Source organism: Chelonia mydas, chromosome 3, assembly GCF_015237465.2.
Source record: "Chelonia mydas isolate rCheMyd1 chromosome 3, rCheMyd1.pri.v2, whole genome shotgun sequence".
Classification (NCBI taxonomy): Eukaryota; Metazoa; Chordata; order Testudines; family Cheloniidae; genus Chelonia; species Chelonia mydas.
This window is the reverse complement of record NC_057851.1, coordinates 133785033-133811511: the sequence shown is the minus strand read 5'-3', so window position 1 is coordinate 133811511 and position 26479 is coordinate 133785033. Positions and strand designations below refer to the sequence as shown.

General features: G+C 41.4%; 1 protein-coding gene across 15 annotated transcripts in view; it reads left to right on the top strand.

Annotated features, from left to right (window-relative positions):
• The first annotated feature begins 15435 nt into the window (after window positions 1-15435).
• Window positions 15436-26479, top strand: part of GREM2 (gremlin 2, DAN family BMP antagonist) — a 49383-nt gene continuing 38339 nt past the window's right edge. For 2 of the 15 annotated variants that reach the window (XM_007057970.4, XM_027820469.3), the window contains exon 1: window positions 15437-15696. Coding sequence is in view for 5 of the 15 variants with exons in the window: in XM_043543315.1 (XP_043399250.1) it covers window positions 15699-15739 (41 nt within the window). In the remaining 10 variants the exon portion in view is untranslated. Of the gene's footprint in view, window positions 16072-22221; window positions 22314-22701; window positions 22777-23855; window positions 24067-24637; window positions 24966-26479 lie in introns of those variants that run through there. The other 13 variants (XM_043543321.1, XM_043543317.1, XM_043543327.1 and 10 more) reach the window with 13 other exon arrangements.

The window sequence follows — 26479 nt, the reverse complement described above, 5'->3', positions numbered from 1 at the left end:
CTATGGCAATCAGATTGCTGGTCGCTTGATCAATCCATTTTACCATTCCAGCCTCTGAATGGTAAAGCTGGGTTTCCCAATCTATCTGGGCCCTTTGTAGTTGCTGCTCCAACAAGGCTCTCATCACAGCCTGCAAGTCATCTCTGAGCCTTTTCTGGGAAACTTCCAGCTTTTGTTTCAGATCTTGTTTGAAGTCTTGTTTAAATTCCTTTTTTGAAGTATCCAGCTCCTGTTTTAGATCTCCCTTTGATTTCTGCAAGTATGGCCATCATTTACGCCATCTTGGGTCAGCAAGAATACCAGCTCATAATTTCTCTCCTTGGAAACAAGATCTCCCCATTGATATGAATGGCTAGCCAATGTTTGGGGCCCTGGGTATGTTCCATTTGGAAGTAGAAATTGATGGAGTCTGGTATTTTCCTTGATTTACCCTTGGTTATTTACAAGAAATGCATAAAGTTCTAAGTCTTCAGGTGCAGAGGAACCAAAAACAAAAGGAGAAGTTTCTTAACTTATGCTCCAAAGCTTCTTTCAGCCAGAATCCCTGACTTGGAACCTCTCTCTAGGCTTTCCTACAGCCATGCCATGTTTATAGGCTGCTGCTTGGCCTTCTTGCTCTCTTCTGAGTCTTTTATTAGTTTCTTGTCTGCCTCTTTCCCAGCTTGATTTTTTTTTTCCCCACACACAGATACACCCACCCACCTGGTCCAAGGAATACCCAGTGGAGCCCTCCGCCTACATGGTACTCATTTTGGGGCAGATGCTATAAGGCTTTGTTTTAGGCATGACCCCTTAACTATCTCTTACAGGTCTATTACAGGTGCATTCACACCTCACTTCCAATATAGCTTTAACACAACCCATAACAAGGTTCAACCCAGCTCATGACCATACTAGTAAAAATCACATACACCCAAATAAATGAATAAAGTGCTAGGAGCTTTGAGAGTGAATATGACAGGAGTACACAAAATAACAAATGGTATGGGGACAGTAGATGGGGGATTTCTGTTCACCCTGTCTCATCACACAAGAAAAAGAGGACAATCAGTTAAAATGGATTATGTGCCTGGTGTGATGAGTTTGTAATATACAAGCTTTTGTGCTGTATCACTGAGCACCTAGGTTCAGTAGGAGCCTAATCTCTCCTGTGTTGTCTATTAGCAGCCTCACTTGTCTTTTATGCCCCCAAGCACATTTGAAATGTAGAGAAAGGGCACTGTCCACATGAAGCCAACACTGTCAGAAAATATTTCCCAAAACATTCAATTCCATGATCAAAATGGGGTAATGCCAGCTTTAATTAAACTAGCTGGTTGAATTGCACCATTTGTGACATTAATACATTTCCCTTTCTTTTGTTTGCTGTGCATATTAAATTGCTACCACATGTATGCCATATTTCACAAATCTCATACAGGACTCTTGTCACTTTAAATTACCATGCAGTTAGGAGAAACACTGTACTTTTTATGTTTTTTGATTGTTTGTTTTGAGTATCCTCCCTCATTGTCTCTCTTCCCCTTTCCACATAATGCAATCTTCTTCAATGTCCCAGTGGCTCTCTCTGCAGTGGCTGATAAGCATATGAGTCAAAGAAGCATGCTCCTAGTCACAGACAACTGTAGTGGTTCCCAATGGCAGTAAGGGAAGGTGCAAGATAAAAGCCTAGATTGAAAGACAGCAGCTAGACAGGGTCTTTTATGAGGAGGTATTTTAGGAGGTGGTTCAGGGATGTAGCAGGTGGATTGTGGTCTTCTCATATCATTTCTTCATGCCCCATGGAAGGACTGGGGATGTCTTCAAGCTGTGGCAGCAGGTCCCGGTTTGGGTGGTTTTCCAGTGGCCAGTCCCTTTATGTATTATCTCCTTAAGTCTCTCTTCCTTTGGGATGGGCAGGAGTGTAGCAGCACACCTTCCCTTTTAGGCCTTCCTGGGAAGGCTTTCAAAAATATGGTGTTTAAACCACTGATGATTTGAATCACCAGAAACAGGAAGCCAGGAATGGGATAAGAGGAAAGTTCCTCTGATGGATCAGTAACTGGTTAAAAGATAGGAATAAATGGTCAGTTTTCACAGTGGTGAAAAGTAAATAACAGAGCCCCCCCCCCCCCCAGGATCTGTACTGGCGCTTGTGCTATTCAACATATTCATAAATAATTTAGAAAAGGGGGTGAAAAGTGAGGTGGCAAAATTTGCAGATACAAAATTACTCAAAATATTTAAATTAAAGCTGACTGTGAGGGATTACAAAGGGATCTCACAAAACTGGGTGACAAAATGGCAGATGAAATTCAATGTTGATAAGTGCAAAGTAATGCACATTGGAAAAATTACTAACTATACAAAATGAGGGGTCTAAATTAGCTGTTACCAATCAAGAAAGAGATCTTGGAATCATCGTGGATAGTTCTTTGAAAACATCTGCCCAGTATATGGCAGCACTCAAAAAAGCTAACGTTAGGAACCATTAAGAAAAGAAGAGAGATAATAAAACAGAAAATATCATAATGGCACTATATAAATCCACGGAACACCCACACTTTGAATACTATGTGCCGTTCAGGTTGCCCCATCTCAAAAAAGCTATATTAAAACTGGGAAAAGTACAGAGAAGGGCAATACAAATGATTAGGGGGATGGAACAGCTTCCATACAAGGATAGATTACAAATACTGGGACTGTTCAACATAGAAAACAGATGACGAAGGGGGGATCTGAGAGAGGTCTATAAAATCATGAATGGTGTGGAGAAAATTAATTTGTGTTATCTAATTCTACACATAACACAAGAACTAGGGTCACCTGATGAAATTAATAGACAGCAGGTTTTAAAAAACAAAAGGAAGTACCTCGCACAATGCACAGTCAACTCATGGAACTCATTGCCAGGGGATTTTGTGAAGGCCAAAAGTATAACTGGGTTCAAAAGAGAATTAGAGAAGTTCATGGCAGATAGGTACGTTAATTGCTATTAGCCAAGATGGTCAGGGATGCAACCCCATGCTCCAGGTGTCCCTAAACCTCCAACCGCCAGAAGCTGGGACTGGATGGTGGGATAGATCACTTAAAATTGCCCTGTTCTGTTCATTCCCTCTGAAGCACCTGGCATTGCCACTGTCAGAAGACTGGATCCTGGGCTATATGGACCATTGGCCTGACCCGGCATGACCATTCTTAGGTTGTTATAGTCTCAAAGCACCAGCTAAGCCGGATCAACACAATAACATCCAGGGTTGTAAAACTCAGGGGCTGAGGCAGCAAACAAGCAGGAAGTTAGGAGGAAGGAAGACACTAGGAAATGTCAGCCATGGTGTAGCTGGAAAAAACTGCAAGCTTTTTAAAGCTTCAGTTTTACTTTTTCTTCTTTTTCATTTGTTTGAGCTAGTGCTGTTTGGGAGACAGGAAGCAAATCCACACACTGGACACTGTTTGTAAGAATCTCGCTCAATACACTTGCAGGAGGAAAATAATCAGGGACCTGGCTAGTTACTCACAGTTCCCAGAAAGAGCTACATTGGCCCAGTTCCTGTGGCCACACATGTTGCTTTTATTAGTCATTATATGGCCAGCAAATCACACATAACAGAGCTGGTTTTGCTCCCATATTGTGAGGTTATCTGGTCCTATTTAGCAAGGTTCTTTGGAATCCCAGATGTCCCTCCAGGTCCTTGTGATAGAGGAGGAGGATAAACTCTGTTCCCAAATGTAGTTCTGCTCTTTGGTGTCTGTCTCCTGTCTCTATAGCTAAATACCCCTCATTTCAAATATGGAGAAGGAGTAGAATTACAGGCCCTACTCACCTTATATGAAGTCTCTTTCTTCTAGGGAGTCTATTGTAATCTTCACTGGAGACAGACCCAAGCCAACATCCAGATTTCACAACAGCTTGGGGGAGGTGTGGATTTTAATTCTTGTTTTAACTCTTACAGTTCTTCAATCGAAGTAGAGTTAGGCTCTGGATGGGAGGCCTCCAAGGAACAGCTTGATAAGGCAGGCAGAGATGTTAGCTTGTGACATTGCACCGTTTAGAGAAGTATTGAATCAATATCCTGTGTGATGTGAGGGGGCCCTGTGCTTGTTGGCAGTACCATTTTTTGAGTGAGACGTAAAAGAGAGCCCCTGGCCATTTGTCATTAAAATTCCTATGGCACTTTTTCACAAGAGAAGGGTTATTAACCCAGTGTCCTGGCCTACATACATTCCAGTTTGGATCATTACTATTCTAGGTTTGTTCAGCCATAGTAAGAGCTCTAGGTGCTATGAGCCTCTTAAACTATTTTTTCAAAAGTGAGGGGTTTTCTAAAATGAGTTCATATTTTAATGGACCTCATAAAACAGGTTGAGAAGTTCGCCCTAGGTACCTTACCTTCCTGCCATCCTGACACCTGCCAGAAAAGGGCAGTGAACATTGCTGACCCCACCCTGATTCCATCCTTACAAGTGAAGGTGTGGGTATCCCACAATCCACATACCTCTTGACTCTCCCCAAGCCTCAGTTTCCCCCTTTCTTAGAATCCTCCCCTGCCCTTGTCTTGTCGGGGGAGGGGGGGCAGAGTCCTTGATGATCCACCATCCTCTCCCACACTGCCTTTTGGGGCAAAAGGCTGCTTCCTCCTCCATTATATTATCTTTAGCAAGAGGGCTCACTTTAGGGAGCAGATGGCCTGTCCACCTGACACTACCATCTGGCAGAGGTGGGAAGGGAAATATTCCTCCTTGCCCTGGTGCATTGTGTCTTCAACATTTATGTGGCAATATGTGCCACAGTGCACTAAGCTAAGTGGAAACCTCACTCAGGCTGAATGACAATCCCACTTGTCCTGGTCTTTCCTAGGCTGTGTGGAAACCCTGCTCTGGTTTTTATCTGGTGGATTGGGCCAGTGGGACTTCTTGCTAGTTTCCAAAGAGAGAAGATAGAGGAGGAGCAGTCTGCTGCTGCAAGAAAATACATAGAGGACAGGAGTTGGCCATCACCTGAAAAATCTTAGTGGTAAGAGAACAGGGCCATGGTGGTTGATGAGGGTGTCTGGCTGGAGCCAGGTCCAAATGTGGAGGTTGCCAGGATTGTCTCTCTTCTGCAACTGGGAATAAAGAAGGGGAGGATAGTGGACAAGGAAGTGCTAACAATGGGTGTGCTTCTCTCTCCTCCCTGTGAAGCCAAGAGGTTCTTCTTTTTCCTTCCAATTGGATGATAGAGGAAAGGCTGTGAGGGCTTGTGTACTTTTTCTTTAAATCTGAAGTCAGGCATGGGAGGGGCAGGGGAGGATTCTAAACAGAAACAGAGAGAACAAGAGACCTGAAAAACACCTTTATTCACATAAAATTACAATATATGCAGAAAAAGACATGAATCAAATAAAGCAAAACACATCGGAAGTGAACATTAAACACGGATCACTAAAGCACGATCACCACCAAGTTCACTCAAAATATTATTAACATATCACAGCAACCAAAAAGTGTCCAGGTTACAAGCCAGTTTATAGAAAGGGTAATCAGGCTGCAGCTGAGCCACAATCAATGCGCACAACAGCTCTAGCACATCACACCACTTTACACTAACCATTCTGTTCTGGTGAGATTTCAAAATGACTAGGTTTGCCTGACCCAGCAAAAACTTAGCCAGGCAGGAAACCAGGCCAATACAAGCAGCATTGTATCTCATGCTGAGAACAAACAGGGGCTTGGAGAAAACCACTCAAAACCACTGAAAAGCTGCTGCAAAAAAACCAATGCTATGAAGCTATGCAGGACCTTCCACTGCAAGTCACTGGAGCACTTCAGAAGAGGAGGTTTGTACAACATCCTCCAAGCCGGGGACACAGAGTCACCCAGAGACAGAGGGAATCATCCAGGCTGTACTAGGGAGATAAAAGAGGGTGGCATAATGCTGCACCGTGACACACATGCCATAGAGCTACTTCTTGGTCATAGGTGTAAAAGTAACATTCACCAAACCCTTCAAGGACAACAATTTGTCTGGTTGTACAAGGAGCTCCTGCACAAAAGGGGAGTGAGTCAGCTAGTGAGGGAAACACCATTCTGTCCCGGAAGAACAATCCCTGCAAAAGCTCTCTGCAAATACAGATCTTCCCAGAGCCATAAACTGGAAAATGCCTGATCCAGTCACGTACTTTGCAGAAATTGCCAGGCATTAGACGAACTGGTGTAGACTGGAAGCAAATCTAGACTCGGTAATCAACCAGAGTGCCACCAAAAATAGGCGGGAGTCAACGCTCATCCCTTCAGGACTAGGAAGGAGAGAGAGAAAGCAAGGGACGTCCTGGTCAGCAGGGAGTCAGAATATAGCAACCGCCAAACAGACTGGTGGTGAAAGGGGGCCACCTTGCTGAATAAATCAGTGAGCTTTGGCCCTCTTCATCTAATGGCAGGAACAGCAAAAGCAAGGTGCAACCAGAGGTAACTATTTAAAAAACAAAACAAAAAAACCCACCTGGTTAATATGTGTCTGAATCTAGTCCATAAAGCCCAGGGGAGGGTTCAGAAATACTAGCTGCTGCCACAACATTGAGGCCACAATCTGGCAATCAAGTTATTGGCAATCAAAACCCATTCCCAAAAAGAGAGTCCAGGAAGGAGCCAGTGCCATTTCTACAGCAGCCTTGCATCTTTTCCTCAGCCCCCTTCCAGTTCCTTAACGTATATTATTCAGATCCGAAAGAGACCCCCCAACACCTTAATCCCAGTGGTGCCCCATTAAATTGTTGGGGCAACAAAGGGGGACCACTACACTGCCAAGAGCTCAATAAGATCAAATTGCTCTTAGCTCAGCTTATGGAGGCAGTTAAACAAGTGCAAAGTACCTGCACCTCACTATCAGATGTGATAAAAACTGAGATATCAGCATAGGCCTACAGATGTGGGAAAGCATCCATCCCCTCTGGCACAGAAAGGCCAGTCAGATGGCTTCTAAGGAGGTGCAGGAATGGCTCCAACCTAAGAGCATGCTGCAACCTAAGAGCATACACCATCCAGGCAGAGGACACCTCTGATGAATGCCCCTGTGAACTGGGAAGCAGCAGCTAACATCCCCGTTAATCTTTACGACATTAAAAATGTTTTTATGGTATGATAAAAAATATATGAAGAGAACACTGGCCCAATCCCAAAAGCTTCTATCATTTTAAAAACATGACTATGGTTAATGCTATCAAAAGATTTCTCCTGGTCTATTGAAACAAGCTCCACATATAGATTGCAAAGTTTGTTAACCATGAAAACATCAGGAATTAAAAAAAAATTCAGTGGGTGAGAATACAATATGTTTGATCAGGGTATATTGCAGAGTCCAGACAGTCCTTCAGCCTTTTGGCTAAGACCCTAGGTAAAATCTTAGAATCAGAGCAGAGAAGGGAAATAGGTATCCGGCTCTGTAAGTCACAGATATCCCCTTTTGTGTGCAGCAGGGTGATCACAGCCCTGTTGCAACTGAGGGGCAGCTCTTTCTCCTGAGAACACTCCAGCACCATTAGCAAAAAGTCAGGACTGATAAGATGCCAAAATGGCTTGTCCAATTCAGATTCTTACTCCTGGGGGAATTCTGCACCAAAAATATTAAAAATTCTGCAACCAAAAATTTAAAATTCTACATATATTTTGTCAAAATAACAAAATATCACACACCAGTTTCAACTATTTTTGGTCATTTATTTCAAAATACCTATCAGCAAGTATGTCTGTAACAATACAGACAACAAAAGAGATTCAGAAAATGTTTTTGCCAAATAGATTCCTTATGAGGCATATTAACGTGTCTCTGTGCCCCCTCTCAGCCACTCCTCTGCCCGTGTGGACCTGCACCTCCTTCCCTCCAGTGGCTCTGTGCCTCCACTCCCATTCAGCCCCTTTCCTAGTCTGTCCTCCCCGACCAGCCCTTATGAGCCTCTGTCTGACCCCCAATAGCCCCTCTCTCCTGATCTGGCATTGTGAAGGAGGCAGGCTCTTTCTCTTCCCTAGCTGGGAGTGGCTGCTGCATTCTATTGCCCCAGTGCCCTCTGCTGGGCAAAAGGCAGCAACTTTTAAGCAGAAGCTGTTTCTGCACAAAAAATTAAAAATATGCATGGCTCATTAATTATGTGCATGTGCAGTGGCGCAGAATTCCCCCAGGAGTATCAGATGGCAGCCCCCTGAAACCTGGGCCTTGCCTGTAAAGAACTGCTGGACTGCAACAAAGAGCTTCTGCAGAGACAACAGGGCATCCAGGCACCGCTGTTCCTCACCAGTCAGATGGTATAACCCCTGGTGCAGCGCCTCCACTGCCAGCATGTCACAGGCTTCACGAGAATACGGAGTACGGTAAAAAGAAACTGCTGTTTTCCAGATCTCAGCAGGATCAGCCATCAGATGACCACGCATAAATGTTGATAAATGCAAAATAATGCACACTGAAAAACATAATCCCAACTATCCATATAAAATGATGGGGTCTCAATTAGCTGTTACCGCTCAAGAAAGAGATCTTGGAGTCATTGTGGATAGTTCTCTGAAAACGTCCGCTCAGTGTGCAGTGGCAGTCAAAAAAGTGAACAGGCTGTTGGAAATCATTAGGAAAGGGATAGAAAATAAGACAGAAAATATCATATTGCCTCTATATAAATCCATGATACGCCCACATCTTGAATACTGCCTGCAGATGTGGTCGCCCCATTTCAAAAACGATGTATTGGAATTGGAAAAGGTTCAGAAAAGGGCAAGAAAAATGATTAGGGTTATGGAACAGCTTCTATGTGAGGAGCGATTAATAAGACTAGGACTTTTCAGCTTGGAAAAGAGAAGACTAAGGGAGGATATGATAGCTGTCTATAAAATCATATGTGGAGACTGATGTGGAGAAAGTGAATAAGGAAGTGTTATTTACTCCTTCTCATAACACAAGAACTAGGGGTCACCAAATGAAATTAATAGGCAGCAGGTTTAAAACAAACAAAAGCAAGTGTTTTGTCACACAACGCACAGTCAACCTGTGGAACTCTTTGCCAGAGGATGTTGTGAAGGCCAAGACTATAACAGGGTTCAAAAAAGAGCTAGATAAGTTCATGGAGGATAGATCCACCAATGGTTATTAACCATCATGGACGGGGATGCAAAACCATGCTCTGAAGTGTCCCTAGCCTCTGTTTGCCAGAAGCTGGGAATGGGTGACAGGGGATGGATCACTTGATGATTACTTGTTCTGTTCATTCCCTCTGAAGCACCTGCTTTAGCCACTGTCAGAGGACAGGATACTGGGCTAGATCGACCATTGGTCTGACCCAGTACGGCCGTTCTTATCTTCTTCTCTGGCAGCCATAGGCAAAAAAGCTGCTGTCTGTCTGTAGACTTTTTTCTCCAACCCGAAAAAGAACCTTGTGGGAGTGTTAATTTCATGCAGCTGTGTAAAATGGGCCTGAATCAGAGCTCCTTGCACATTCTCTTCCAAGAAGCATCACAGGAGCTGGCGCTTCTCAGTTGAGGTTTGGTGAATCTGCTTTGGCTTCCCACATCAAGGCTGCCAGGAAGGCCCAAGTGGTCTCATTCCAGGGCACTCATAGCCTGATACAAGGATTGCGTGGCAGCCTGGGTATACTGGTGGCAGAACAGTTGGATATGGACCTTTCTGACATCTCACCAGTGTCTCAGGGACTGAAACAGGGGCTTGTGCTGCTGCCAGTGCTCCCCGAACACAGCAAACATCTGGGTGAAATTCAAGTCCTGTAATCATTTGGTATTAAAGTGCCAGTGGGAAGCATGGGCAGGAAGACAGAGAGACACACTGACAGATGCATCATAATGACCAGACAAGTGAGTGGAGACATAGAAGACCAAACAAACATATTCACATTGGCCTTCATGGTATAAAACTGATCCAGGCTAGCCCCTGACACCTGGTTGGAAGTAGCCTTCAATCAAGAGTACTGCCCGGCAGTGGGGTGAGAAAACTTCCAAACATCTACTAGCACAAAAGTCTTCAGGAGACAATACAGTTCCCTGGCTGACTGAGGGTGTGTCTACTCGTGGTTCCTGTCTAAAACATAATATACAGTGCAATTGCAATCCCCTGATAGGGTAATAATAGTATCAGGCTCATAGCCAAGCATAGCATAGGAAAGTGTCTGTAGAAAAGAGACACAATCTCACCCCAGATTAGGGACATACACAGTACAAAGATTAAATAGAGTAGTGCCAATACATGTTTCCACTTGGAGGAGCAGCCCCACACAATCTCCTTCACAGAGAGGATCTGTGTCCCTGCATCCTGGAAAAAGAGAACAGTTACCCCAGCAGTGACACGAGAGCCATGACTCAAGAAAGATTCCCTGCCCCATTCCTTCAATCAGTTCCCCTGATTATCAAGGTCTGAATGTGTCTCTTGCATAAGGACAACATCAGCCTGTGTCTGTCTGAGAAATTCAAAGAGTTGTGCCCTTTTCTTACCCTCCTGACATCCGTTAATGTTTAGAGAGCCAAAGTTGAGCAGCACCATAGAGACTAGAAGGTCAGCGCCACACAGCAGAGAAACATAGAAAGTGGAGGTAGTTTGAACAAAGCAAGGTTGATATATCTTGAACAATCACAGTACACTTCCTCAACAACTCTTTGAGATGGAAATGTTTCCTACAATCAACTGAGGTATATCTCAAGACAAGGGCAGCCGAGTGTACAAATTGCTATAAATTGGGGAAATATGCCTCAATCTCAACTCAGCTTGCCTTTAATGCTATCCAAAAAGTCACTAATCTCCTTTACCCTGTACCCACCCTTCCCATCAAGCTGACTGGCTGGAACATCAGGAGTCAGAGAGATCATTAAAAAGAAAAGGAGTACTTGTGGCACCTTAGAGACTAACAAATTTATTAGAGCATAAGCTTTCGTGAGCTACAGCTCACTTCATCGGATGCATACAGTGGAAAATATAGTGGGGAGATTTTATATACGCAGAGAACATGAAACAATGGGCGTTACCATACAGACTGTAACAAGAGTGATCAAGAAAGGTGAGCTATTACCAGCAGGAAACCTACTGACCGCTATACTTACCTACATGCCTCCAACTTTCATCCAGATCACACCACACGATCCATTGTCTACAGCCAAGCTCTACGATACCACCACATTTGTTCCAACCCCTCAGACAGAGACAAACGCCTACAAGATCTCTATCAAGCATTCTTACAACTACAATACCTACCTGCTGAAGTGAGGAAACAGATTGACAGAGCCAGAAGAGTACCCAGAAGTCACCTACTACCAGACAGGCCCAACAAAGAAAATGACAGAACGCCACAAACCCCATAGTTTTGAGTTTTGTTTCTTATTTGAACACATGGTGATGGAGCGGGCCGCATAGCATGCTTAATTTTCTCTAAATTCATTCTGCAATTTCATCTGGACATAGTGTTCTTCTGCGTGTCCTGTCCCAAACTATTATGCAATGTTGCTGTCTGCTGTTAAACAGTTGCTACATTCTACCCCAGAGATGGCTGTATTTCACTGGTAGTTGAATTATCAGTACATGGGCTATAAGCCAAATTTCTTGCTGGTGTCAACTGACCCAGCTCCATCAGAAATTCAAGGGAGATACATCAACAATATGAGATTAAGAGTTAGCCCTGATTCAGCTAGATACCTAAGCATGTGTCTAACTTTAATTTTAAGCGTGTGTTTAGACCCATTGATGTCAGTGGAGCAATGCCACTTTAAACCAGGGGAGAATTTGGATAATATCCTATATAAGGATAATTCAAGCACCACTGATATGAAGCCAGCATAGGGTAAAATTTAATTAATGACACTGCTTATGTGCTTAAAGATAGGCAAGTGATTGCTGAATTGGGGCCTATATTACTATCAATTGGAGAGTGTACTGGCATAAGTATATAGGTAGGGCCCTACCAAATTCATGGCAATGAAAATCTCATCACGGACCGTGAAATCTCGTCTCCCCCCTTGAAATCTGGCCTTTTGTGTGCTTTTACCCTCATCTAAACAGATTTCATAGGGGAGACCAGCCTTTCTCAAACTGGGGGTCCTGACCGAAAAGGGAGCTGCAGAGGGGCCGCAAGCTTATTTTAGGGGTTGTGGTATTGCCACCCTTACTTCTGTGCTGCCTTCTGAGCTGAGCAGCTGGAGAGCAGCGGCTGTTGGCCCCACCAGCAGCAGTGTAGAAGTAAGGGAGGCAATACCACACCATGCCACCCTTATTTCTGCGCTGCTGCCTTCAGAGCTGGGCAGCCAGAGGGTGGTGGCTGCTGACTGAGAGTCCAGCTCTGCAGGCAGCAGTGCAGAAGTAAAGGTGGCAATACCATACCATGCCATCCTTACTCGTGTGCCGCTTCTGGCTGAAGCTCTGCCTTCAGAGCGGGGCTCCCGGCCAGCAGCCGCCGCTCTCCAGCTGCCCAGCTCTGAAGGCAGCGCTGCCACCAGCAGCACCACAGAAGTAAGCATCGCCGTCCTGCAACCCCCCCTTCAATAACCTTGCCACCCCCTTCACAGATCCTTTTTGGGTCAGGACCTCTACAGTTACTACACCGTGAAATTTCAGATGTAAATAGCTGAAATCACGAAATGTATGGTTTTTTAAAATCCTCTGACCGTGAAATTGACCAAAATGGACCATGAATTTGGTAGGGCCCTATATATAGGTGTAAAATCACATACCTAAACAACATAGTTATACTGTTGCAAAAACTGTGTATAGACCAGGCCAAAGGAATAAATATTGTATCTTTTATCCTCATCAGCTAAAACCTGAGGCACCTGGCACTTCTCAATAATTGCTTTGCAAAGGAATAAAACTCCTGTGAGCACAAAAGACTCAGTTAGCCTTATGACTAGATATGCTGAATGAATAAACATGAATATGTGAATATCATAAACATTACTAACTGAGCAGATAGAACAGACAGCATTTCTGCTTTAAAAAGAAACAAGCCAGATAATGTAAAAACAAAAATTATTTATCAAGTCAAACTGTTTTATAACTATAATGACCTTCCACAGGTTTTTGTAATCCTTGAAGGTATGTAGGGAATGTAAAGATTTTAATAGAAAAGATTAAATAAGCACTTAAGCAGACACAAATAAAACAGACAGGTTAAAAGCTATTAAAATGAACTTGGGCTGAGGGGAAGCCAGTCAAAGTGCAAAGGAATTCAACAGCACATCAGTTGAATGGACAATGGGATAGAGCAGCACACGATACACAGAGTCATGTTGAGTCAGAGGTTATTTTACCATAAGGAGTGCTTAAGTCAGATCAGAGAGCAAAAGAGATTTACTAAACTAAGATTGCTGTAGGAGACTCAGAGCATTTTCTCACTGCCAGGCAAGACATAAGGAAAAAAATCTATGTAGCGTCAATAAGCAAGATGAATGGGAACTGAGGGAGGGGGTGGTACAATGGACCTTATCAGAGCAGCCTGCCAGGCTGAAAATTTTTGCTTCAACTAGTGCTCATCATTTTCTGGGGGAAAAAAAAAAACAAGGTACCAACCATCCATTAAGGTGGAAAAAAGTGGAAATGGTATCATTCATGCATGAGGATGATACGGTAAGCTTTGCTCAGTTTAAAGGTAGTTTGGGGAGAGTTGGTTCACAGAGGCAAGCACAGGAGGATCTGAAAGAGAAGTTGTTGCATTTAAAATGGGACAGTTCAGAACACTCACTGTTGTGTAACTTGGGAAATAAAGAAGAGAAAGAAAGATACTGTAATTTGAAACAGTCACATGAAGGAAGAAATACAGCTGTTCTTGAAGTAACAAGGAAACGTAAGTGTGAGCTGGGGCATAGAGATGAGCAGTGGCCACTGTCCAGATGTGCTGCTGATGTAACTGTTCCAGGTGCTGTCAGCCAGGCTGCTGGAAATGCATCTTTGGCTCTAGGCTCATAACTTAATTTCATTCATCGAGCGGAAGATAGGCAATAAATAAAATAATAATAAAGGACCTGATGAATTTCTGAATTATTCCTGTTTTACAGTGGAGCAACTCCATTGAGTTCAGCGATACTGTAGCCAGTGGTGAATGAAATCCCAGTGTAGTTTTTTTCTTAATATTTCTATTTTAAAATTTTCTCAGTACTTCTATTTCCTATATTTATTTTTCTGACTTTTGCCAGAAAAAACCCAAAGTTCATTAAAAAATTTAGTACACCCAAAAGAGACAAATGATATACCTACTGAACAGTGAGTGAGGAAGACTATCCAACAGTCTGATCGCTAAAGAGTAACTGCTGAAATAAGTGCTACAGAGGGCATCATTTCAGACTCAGCATTTTCCCACCGTTAGCATACAGGTGTATGCCAGGAACTCTATTTCCCTGTATTTCAGGTGCCATGGTGTGCTAAATTTGGGTAAATGGTGACTTTTAATGACAACCAATGCATCTTACTTAATTCAACAGCCCCAGTCAAGTGTGTGTCATAGCCTAAATTAAGGATCACGGATACATTCTGTTCTCCCTAATTTTCATACACAACTGTGCCAGCATGTTAACAGGAAATGTTACAACATCTTCCTGCACCGAGAGAACCCAAAACAACCTATTTATCTGCGTCGACTATACTCTTGTTTAAAAAGAGGGTCATACTAAAGGCACAGGACTGTCAGTTTTCTCAGAAGAAAGGACTCAGAATTGAACCCAAAACTGTGCACAAACCCTGGTTGCAAAAGAATCCTACCCCACAAGCCACCTTGACCCATCCTATGAAAGAAAGAGCAGCCCCAACATTCCAGCAGGAAGCAGGAGTCATTTCAGTTGCTCTGATGAAATAAATTCAGACCCAGGGAAGAAGCACTTTGGCATCATGGTTTCTTTTTCTGTGTAAATGGCATGATTTGATGCAGATTATAAATGGCTTCCTTTCCTTCAGTAAACAAATATTGGAATAATAGCCCAACTTCTATAAGGAAAGCAGAGGTAATGAGGACTTTGTTCTGCCTCAGCTGAAGATTTCACCTTTTTATTCCCCAGGTAATTAGGCTCTGCAAGCTTTTAATTTTACTAGTAAGGGACTTTTAAAAAAAAAAGTCAAGAAAACTAATGTGTTTGAATGTCAAGCATTGCACACAATCACAACCTTCATGTATTTTTAACATTGCAGGTCCTTCAATAAAAGGAAGAAGATCTAAAGGAGCTGTTTTTCGGTGGGTTAGTACAGGGAGGATTTCCCTACAGAAACAGGAGGGCTTGAATTGGAAGTCTGATTAAAAAAAAAAAAAATGGTAGAGCTGACCACAAGGTTGTAAATCCACAGCCTGGAAAGAGGAAAGCAGAAACACAGCAAGCCACTGAAGTGTCTGTAGCTGCAATGTTTGCGGGTTAGATGAGAAACAAGCGCTGAGTGGAGAGGGGGGCGGGTGAAGGCAGGGGGTGGCTGGTGTGATTTGTTTGGTGATCAGAGCCAATAGAAAGCTTAGTCTTTGATGATATCCCCACGCAGTGCCTGAGAAGAGTCAGTGCTGAGCCTCCAGTGTTCCTTTCATATCTGCACCAAAGCTAGCCTGAGACCCTGCAAAGCAAGGCGTGCTCTTCTCATTCGCAGCTCTTTTAAATTGAGCTCTTATGGGCATCTGCAGCAGCCTGGTTGAGTCAGAACTGAAAGCAGCAGAGGGAGACCACACTTAATCACTGCATTGGATATATAATAACCTCCAGGACACAGGGAACTGAAGAAAACCCCTCAGCTGGTTGCAGGTATGGAGATCATCATAGCTTATCTGAAGCAGAAGAATTTGATGTTAGTTACTGCACATTTATAAGGCATTGTTATTTATTTTGCAGGAATTAATTTTTTCCCCTTTAAGTTCTGTCATTTTCTACTCCTGTTTAGAAAGGAGGAAAAAATACACCTCATCTCTCAATTCATCCTGCAGATTTGGAGGAAACAATACTTGTTCCTGTATTAAATTTGCACAGTTCAAGAAGAATCACAATAATCAGTGGGGGAAAAAAACAGATTGTAGCTTTTCCCCATTTTAAAGTGATTCTGTGTATGCAATAGTTATATCCTTGTGAAAACTTAACGGCCCAGCTTTAGCACATTCAATCTGAAATGATCTGCAGGGCAAAGTAAGTAGCAGTGTTATCATTTTAAAGTAATAGCTTAATATTTTCTGAATATCATATATTGTGCTCATATGTCCTTTAAATGTGGCAAGTTCCCATGAGGCATGTAACTAAATTAATATGAGCAAGCTATCAGGTGTCTCTAGATCTAGGTTTTATTTTGAACAACATTCTAAGAGAAGTTAACTGCATGGCTAAAAAAAAAAAAAAAAAAATCCTTTGGGTTTAAGTATCATGAAAAAAATCCCTAGCTGAAACCTGTGCCCCTTTGTACCTTTCTTTCTTTGCTTTGGGTTAATTATGGTTTGTGATTATGAAACCCCATGAGGGATCAGCTCCAAGTACAAATAGTATTATTTTTTTATAGTCATGAGTTAGAAATACATATGCAGTATTTCTTCCCCCCCCCCCCCCCCCCCCCCCATGCGAATGAGGATTATACAAATACAAACCCATGTCTGTCTCGCAGTGAGATCCTGCTTGATTGTCTGATAAAGCAACAGAAATATTTGCATTTCCATACGTCTGACAAAATTGGAGTCCCAGGTCTTAGAAAAAAATTGCAATGGCATTTGGCTGAGCTACTCCTATTTTTAGTACAGGTTTGTAAAAGTGATTACATAATTTTGTTTCTGGTGGATTTTAGAGGACAAAATTAACAGCTCCTAACAAGTTAAACCTTCTGTGTTCAAGAGCCCCCTTCCCCCACCCCCCAAAAAAAAGCAAAAAAGAAAAGCTGAAGTTAAAGTCCTGTTGAACACAGTTGGATGAACTTCAGTTTTAAAAGTTTAACTGCACAAATAACAGTGGAAAGAGTAGTTTCTATAATGAAAACTTAGATTAGGAATCTAAACAATCCTGTTGAATAACAAGCAACAGGTGCAAGAACAAGCAGAATTCACTCACTGAGCCCTAATTAGCACTCTTCATATCAAAGCACTTCAAGGCTACTGCATTCAATACCACTATGAAATGAACATCACTTCAGGCTCATTTACTTCCCACCAATGTATATACGATATAGGTATTGTGTTTCTGTAGGGGATTTATTTTCTTCCTAATGTCTAAAGCCAGGAAGCAAGTACTGTCCAAAATATTTGCTAAAGCTGTCTGCTGTTGATTATATTTTTATTGTTAACCTTGAAGTATATTTCTTAAAATGCCTTCCTTTTTAAGTATTAAAATTAGAGAGAGGTGGAAAATGACAATTTTTGGTAGCAAAAAAAAAAGTTAGATTGCACTATTCATTTCTTAGTTTAACAGAAGTAAGGTTTAGTGGCCAGCATACCAGGCTGGGATTCAGGACATCTGGATTCTATTCCAGTTTGTGCCACAGACCTTGAGAAAGGGGCTTAATCTTTCCATGCCTCAGTTTCCTCACAGGAATAATACTCCTCTTCTACTTCCTTGGAAGATCCTGAATGCAGCAGCACCATTGTGTTTTCGCAGCATATGAAGAGAGGGTGACTGAGGACACTGAATGCCCTCAGAGTGTCCAAAGCCAATATGCTATGAGTGTTCTGTACATGTTAGAATAGAGGGGCTTAGTGTAAAGACATGGACAATGTATCCGTGACTTTGTAGATCTGCTGGTGAACTTTGTAGATCTGCTGGCATGTTGCGTTTGGGGGAGGAATGGGTTAGATTCTTCTCCCCCCAACCCTCATAGATTACCACAGTAACCTCTTACACAATGCTTGGTCACTTGGGCTTTGCACAGGGAAGAGGATTTATCTGTTAATGACAGTTAAGCACTTAGATATCTTCCTATGGAAGTGTGAAGTATTATGTGGAGGAGTCAAATCTGATCACAATGAAGATAGAAAAGATGCACAAAGTGAAAATCCATTAACCTGCAATGCAGGATGTAGTCCCCTGTATTCCAGACTTATACATTCAGTCACTTCGGGTGCCCTGAGTCACTCTTCCATCCCTCTTTAAGATCTACTTAATTTGCAATGTGTTATGTTAGAAGGGATTTAAACTATTTTGCTTCCGCTGCATCAGATGGAAAAGATTTGAATGAAAAAAATATATCTGAGATGTCCATTGAGCATACAGGGAAATACTGACTAATGGTGGCCAAAGCTAAATCTAGATTCCAAGGATAGAATTTATGAAGGTGTAAATCCACTAGACCCAGATAAACTCCATTTGGGGTAAACAAAACCACAGCAGGAGAAAATTATTTACAAACACCTGGTGGATTCCCCTGGTGCTGTATAGTTAAGGAGTCTGCAGGAAACTCAAAACCAAATTCTGTGGATCTATGGCTGAATTCGGGGAGCTGCACGCCTTTGTGGATCAGACCCCGCTGTTCTCCTCCAAAACAGTACAACAGGATTATACATCATGGTGCCATTTGCTTCCTTATTACAGCTGCACATCTGGGGGAATTAATGCAGATCAGACAAGCATGGAGCCCTAGCAACTTGCTGCAGACTCTGGGCTCCCTTCCCAGAGAGCATGGCTACCCTCTGGGTCTTGCTCCACTGTCCACCGAGCCTCTTCTTATGGAAGAGTTTTTGCCAGGTTAGCAGAACAGGAGCCTGCAGCTGTCGCAGCTGCCTTCTTCACATTCCCTGTCCCACTTCTGCACACACATCTCTTCCCCACTGCTAAAAGGGTAGAAAATTTGACATGAATTACTCTGTTCTAAGACTTTTTAGATGCATTGTCTGACAGCAGGTAAATCTGCTAGATGACGAGCAATATAATAAGAATTTATTTGAACAGTGATGTCCTGTGTTTGTCTTGGGAGTGTAAAAATAGAATTTGAGATTGTGAGTGGAAGACTGACTAAGTGATTGTTGGTTTGCTTGTCATCCTTAGTCCATAGCCAGTGGTAGAAGGTTCACTGCTTTTTAATTATATTCCTGTCCCACCCTTCATGCAAGATCCTGCTGTTGGAGAGCTGGTGAGATATATTTTTTTCATACACACTTTTGTGATTTTTTTTTAAGTGAAAAATCTAACCTAACAAATATTGGCCAACACCCAAAAATATAAATTTGGAAATGTTGGAAAAATTTGACAGAACACTGAATTTCTATTCAGAAATGTGCCATGGTGCCTATTGGAAGTTTACTTTGGTTGCCTCATGCCCCCATTCTATCCTGCAGTCCAAGATCCCTGGCTGGACTATGTCACCCATGATGCAGCATGGCCTCCCTTCTTTATGAGCTGTTGCAGTGCACTGTGGGGGTTCCTGGCTGTAGCACATCATGAGAGATGTGGTCTGGTTGCAGAGTGTGGACCCTAGTGGAGAGTTGGGGTCATGAGGTCCTCCGAACAACGACTCCCAGAAGGCCCTGTGGTGGCATTTCAGATTTGAAAATTTTCAGTTTTCAGCCATAAACGCAAAACATTTTGGTTTTGAGATATTTGAGGTCTTTTTTTAAAAATGAAAACTGGATATTTCCACCAAAAATTGACCAGCCCTATTATTAGGGGACCAAAACCATTTTAATCCAGCAGCAGAGGACAGCTGTCACGCTGTGAAATAGTGGGTATAGTCTTTTCTTCAAAATATCTGTATTGTACATACTGTGCATATACCCTCCACTATATCCCAGGTATAAGTTGTACATGTAAAGCTGAGAAGTCAGTGCAGAGCCTCATAGTTGCCCTAAGAATGCCAGAATGACTGTACTGACTATTCCTAGGAATTATAAGTCACTAATTGCAAAATCATAGACGTTCAAGATGGAACAGCTCTATGACTAGAGATCATCTGCTCCGTTCCCATTGTTCTCAAAATTGCTGCAGCCTGCTTCAGAGGACGCACTGTGCTCTCTTATAGGAACTATTTCTTGTAGTGTTAGTCTGCTTTGCTACTTGTGTATGAAAACATAACACAATCTACGTTTAAATATCATAAATGGTGTAGTTACCTCAGCTACCCTTGCAAGACTATTCCACAAGCTATTTCCATAGAAAGCCTACTGTTTGTTCTTCCCTGGTCTGACCCCCCCACCCCCCCCCCTTTTTTTTTTAACATTGGTCTTTATAAGAGTGAGACAAGGACAAATGTGAAGTTGTTGCTAAGGTACTGGAAGACTTAGCAAAGTCTGCTTTCCCTGGATACTGCATCACCATTGTCATATTAATTTTAATATGCACGTCATCTTCTTCAAAAGAATGAAATAATAAACTCCTCTGCCATTTCAGATTATTTTAATATCAATATTTAGGAGACATTTATTTGAAGACATTCATCCAGTTATAAGGAAAACCAAAGGAAATTAAAATTCTGATATTCCAAGTACAGTAACCCTCCTAAAGATCAGTTATCTCTGGTTATAGCATACCAAGAAAGCAGTTCTAAAGACAGAAATGAGGATAATTGAAATATCCTAAGAAAAGAAAAGACAGTATTTATGCCCAAAATTTCATTTTTTGAAAACCGCTTTCTCTCGTGTGTGATCAGCACAAATATAACGTTCATGCTATGGATTTATCAGCAGTGCAACATTAAAGCTCTCTTCTCTTAATTTATTTAAACAGTGAGGTGAAAAAGAACACAGAGAACACCCGAGAGCCCATGCAAAATGCTTAGTTGACTTTGTCTTGTACAAACATTGTTGACATGAAAAATATTATTCAACCCAGTGCTAGAACTATGATTCTGAAGTCTAAGGGAACTTAATCTTATAATCCATTGAAAACTAGCTGCCTTTCTTTGTTTGTATGGAGGTCTATCATGGATTACAACCCCGAGTTATCCACTATGCTACCTTCCTATAATAATAGCACTTAAGGGTAGTAAAGCAATGTCTGATATTTTGCTTTAGCACTAATGAAAGGTAAACAGAAGTGTTGTCAGTGTACTATAGAAATAATCCTGACAAGAAACAGTTTTCCCTGGTAAAGCCAGATCTTGCTTCCAGTGAAGCCAAAACCAGTTGGATTGAAATGAAGCAGAATCTGCTGCCCATAAACATCAGGACACTGGCCAATCTCCATGTGGATGATATCTGGAAACTAACAATGTTAAGATTTTGGTGAGCAGGTCAGAGAGGGGTTGTCAGAGGAGGCAAAAACTCATATGCAAAATGTATACCAACCCAACTTTCTGCTGACCTATGCCTTCTGTCCAGGCATGCGCTTCTTACATGACCCACCTCCTTTGTGCCAGTTTCTGACCTATTAATGCACTGGGCACCAGCAGCTGGGCATCAGGTTGGAATGCTGGTCCTAGGAACAAGGAGGTGTGTCAAATGAAAATATAATAAAATATGTTCAAATACATGCATTATTGGATAGATCCATTTATCAGCCACATGGTTTTTATTGGGAAATTATCATTCAGATTTTGACTAAATGTATCCCTGGTGAAAGCCTATTGCAGTTAGTGGGGCTTACACCGGGGAGAGAATTGACACGTTGGGCCTGATGGTTCACTACTGATGACCATGGAAATTTTGGCATAGACTTCAATGAAGCAAGTTTGGACCATTTATTCTTCAAATAATGACTCTTACAAATTTTAGACAAAGCTATAGGCACTTTATAAATAACATATGTAGACACAGAAGGAGAAATGTACTCTTTCCCAGACATTTCCATCCGTCACTCTAAATTGATCCCGCAGTGAAGTCATAATGTAGAATTTATGACATCACAAGCCTATCTGTAACCAAAGACTTTAGATGTCACATACATAGATCATGAAAGAAAACTCATTTTAGTCAAAAATAGTAGGGAGACCAGTGAAAATGCTGGAAATGCGCAGTGTATGTGTGTGTGGTTTTTTTTTTTTTTTTTTTTTTTTTTTTTGGTTTGTTTGTTTTGTCTAAACCTTCTCTTTTTCTGCAATGACTCCCTCTCCTTGCCAGATCACTTAAGACAGTTGAGCAAATGCAACACTTCATCAGAGATTGAAAAGTCAAAGGCAGAAGAATAGCTTCAGATCATGGACACTATCATAAATGGTGTAGTTTATAGTCCAAATTCACCTTAATGTCTTAAATGAAATGATACCAGGTATGAATTTAGGTCTTTGTTTAAAATTCTAAGATAAATTCCACCTTTGTCTATCAGAAATTCATTCTAAACGATGAGAGATTTTAAATACAAATTGGACCAAAATAAATCCCTCTTGGCTTCCTTAATTTAAAAATATCCTCTTCTCCTCATGTTTCTTCTTTATAGGGCAACACTGAGCAAAAAGGTTTGTCACAGGCTGCTATATATGATTGGATATGGAATTTTGAGAAGGTGCCAATTATTATCCTTTAATCCAGGTACAGTGCTTCTAGCTAGAAAATGTTGACAATTTTGGTGTTTCTGTAGTTGCCTTTAAAAATATTGTACATTAACACAATCTGGAATACTTATCAAAAATAATCACTCTGCCCTTTGTAAAATGTGCCTTGGTTTTTTTTTTTTTTTGGTTTAAAATGTAATATTGTCTAAAAATTAAGATTCTTTGGAAAACAGTTTATTGTGCCATTCCAAGTCAAGCCACATTCTGTGCTCACGGTTTTGTTTCAGACAAATATGATATTACAGGCAGAATGTTACAGTTGTTTGCCAGAGAGCTGCACTGTGTTTACTATAAGAGGATTAAAGGAAATTTGAAAGTCAGGGCTAGCTCAGTAGGAAATTGATATATGTACGTTATGCTTGCAGGAACACTCTGCCCAGCTGTATTAGGAAATTCATCATTTTATTTATTTAGCAGTTCGGACTTTATCCTACTAACAGGTATGCTATCCATTTAAAAGTATGCCAGACTTTAAAAGGTTTAACAATATAAACATGATTTGCAGCATCTGAAGTATTATCCTGGCATAGCTCTCTCGTTTGTCTTAGAATTAGCGCTCTCATATAGTAGACTAATAATGCTAGAAAACTCTAGCTTATGGATCTTGTTGCTCTCTATAGACTGTGGTTTAATTCCTGGCAGTGCTGCTTGGGTCAAGGATTGTAGCCACAGTCATAAACAACAATTTTCAGAATCTGAGTAAGCTAGACTAGGGTGTAGGTCCTTGGAAAAGATTTCCTGGAGGAAGCAGGAACAGCAATATATCTCCAGATCCACAGAGTATTGGCAGGCTGTTCTGTTGGGAAGCAATGGCTGTCCAGCCTTGTAGTTATTAATGATTGTTTATTTGTGCAATGGCCAATATGTGAAATAGAGAGTGAATTCTAAAAGAAAGATAAGGCCATAGGACTTCTTTTCTATTCTCAAATGCACAGTGTTAAGTCATCAAATGTTTGCATGTATAAATGGGCATAACTTTGAGAATCGGTAAAATGTGATTAGGTAAAATTCCTCAGAAATGTCCCACGTAACTTCCTACATACAAATCAGTGGTGATGGGAATGCAGAAACAAGATGATTTTAGCAGTAATAATAACTTTGGTTATGTAGGGCTTTTTCATCTTCCCCCCAGCCCTTCCAGTGCCCATGTACTTCACAAATTCAGTAAACACTTATTACCAAGTTTATTGCTCAGTACCCAAGTTGTCAATGGGCCTTCCCAAGTAGTAAGCACTATTATAAGGATAGTAGAATGACTGACTGTAGGATGAAGGCATTAATACACACAGAAATCTCCGCCCTGATGTGCTGCTTCTGTCCATGGTAAGGTGATTATCTAGCAAAGCAGCAGCCAGGCAGACTATTGGTTCACAGTGTATGCACTACCTAATAGTGGGAGAAGTCAGGAGAGGGGAGATCTTTTTGGTGATGGACAAATCCCTACTCTTATGGAAAGTGCCATAGGCTCTTTAATGTCAGCGAATAGCAGATAGTAACCTGGTGGGTTTTTTTTTTTAAGCTCTGTTCTGAACATTCCACATGCAGCAAATTGCATGTAAATCAAGGATCTTCCTTGGAGAACCAGGCCTGAAGAGACCTTCCTCAGTCTCAATAAGTCACTTGTAATAAGGAGAAGAATAACCTGATCTAGACTGAGTTCCATGTTCACCTGAAATAGACTCCGGCGATATGCAGAATCTTTGAGCAGAGATGACCTTCCCCAGGTAAAGGTGAGGTTTGGGCTGTTGATTCACTCTGACTCTCATCTAGGCTTTCTTGTCACAATGGTTATCAAAATGAATGGTATCACACCGGTAGCTTTGTAGAACTCTGGGCCATCAGAGAGGCTGCTCATGGAGATTGGAGGCCTCACTTTGATTTTTTTTAGTGAGATTGCTCAGATGAAGACAGAATGTTGTTTTCTGGGACTTGTAGGACTCTATTTTCTACTGCTTGGCATCTGATGTTCTGAATGGGGACTGCCGGGTGCTGTGCACATTTGAAAATCTGTGTATCTAATGTGGGAACATAAACAGGAGATGAGGGGGCCTGAGCACTTTAGAAAATTTGGCCTGTGCAGCTCCACCTGCAGATTACAAATATAGGCAGCCACAGGTTTCTTTGATTATGATGAAGTGCTGCATATTTGAACTTTTCCATATGGCTGCATTTTCAGATTAAATATAGGAATGGCTGCAATCTGCTCCATTATGTGCAAATTGCAACCCAAGGCTCCGGCAAGTTGCCAGTTGTGCTCCTCCATCTGAACAAAATTGGAGCCTCTGGCTTTATTTACTCATAACTACATGTTTAGCAGTCGGACATGGTTGACAAAAGCTGTTATTGTTGCTGAATGGATAAGACATAAGGTACTTGAGATGTTGTCCAATCTTTTTTTAATAATGGAATTCAGGCCTCTTCAAAATCTCAGTGTATTAACCCCAGCATTTCCCATGCTGCTATTGGCAGAAAAGCCTACACAAAAGTGACAAGTGATTTTAGTTTCTTCAATTTTTAGGTACGCACAGGGAGACTCTTTAAAGAAATCCATTTTTACAGGAAGAGCTGAGCACCCACCCATCAAGTGTTTCAAGATGCGCACCAAAATTTGAGGGACCCAGAATAACAAGTAATGTTTTAAAAAAAAAAAAAAAAAAAGTAGACCAAAAAACTAGATGTGAATTGCTAGCACTTGGCATATAAGGCTGAGATTACAATGCATGTGGTTGTTAATACCCTCATATCCACTTTCAGTTACCTCCGTGATATAAACCTTCAGGTTTTACTAAGCCATTTGGCTCATAGGGGCCATCTACTGTTTCTGTGCAATTATGCAATTGTGTTCTATGCTAATGTTGCATAGTGAGGGGTACATGGGTAGCACTGGAGTTAGCGCTCCTTGTCTGATGTACCAGGTATATCAGTCAGCAGCAAGGTTGTTAATAGCTAAGACAGCTAGAGCAAAGATTTATACCAAGTGTTAAACACTTTAATAATGAGCAGTGATATTTTCCTTGGTATCTAAGGCTCCAGTTCTGCATGAAGATGTGCAAGCACGTTTCCCTATAGCAGTGTGGAATCTGAACCTCAGAAAGATTGTTTGTGGTTAAGGTAGAGGGCTGAAACATAGAAGTCTTGGGCTTTATTCCTTGCTCTACTAGAGACTTCTTGTGTGACCTTGGGAAAGTCATTTATCATCTTCGTGGTGAGGATATGATTCTCATTTTACAGATGACAAAACTATCTTTTAGAGACTTTGCGAGGCTAAATGCATTATTGTTTGCAAAGCACTCTGAGATCCTCACACAGAAGACACTCTCTAGAAGTGCAAACTACTACTATATCTCTGAAAACCACATTATTGATGAGCAGAGTTAGTATGGAGAACAGGCCACTGAACCTATGTTGCTAGGCATGAAAGCTATTAGGTTGGAGTGGTTTGAGAGGGGACAAATCAAAGATTAGCTTGACCAGATTTTCTGAACAACAAAACAGGTTAACTCTGTGATTTTTTTTTTTTTTTTTGTGTGTGAGAGAGTAAAATATAACTTAATGAGATGCCCTCCAAAGAACAAACATAACATTTAATATGTCATTAGTCATTTTTTAAAAAAAAGACATTCCCTATTATCATCTACTTGTTAATTGATCACTACAATGGGGTACATAGAACATACAAATAGGTAGCCACAACCTGGTAGGTAGGTGTAAAAATAATGTTTTGATTTACTAAAAAGTTTAGCGGTGTGGATATCCATGCAAATTTGTCAGGTTGCTCTAAATACTAGATAAATTTCATCCCTGTGCAGAGGGCCAGAATAATGTCTCTGCATCCCTTAAAACCCATTTTATGAATTATGTTGAAGACTTAATTGTTGTTTAAGTTATGTATGTGGCTTATGATGGACCTAAACACAGTAGAAAATTCCACCCACTATGTACTGATCTGCTCTTCTCCATTATTAAGTTGTTTCTGATCAGATGTAGTCCAAGTTTTCCATTGTAGTTTGTCCTCAGTAGTCACTTATAAGATGTTTTGGTTTTTTTTGCGCTAAGGTAAGTAGTACTAATATCAAGTTCTCTGTGTTTTTGGTGGTGATATAACATTTAGTACATAAACTGGGAATAAAAGTAATTGTTTTT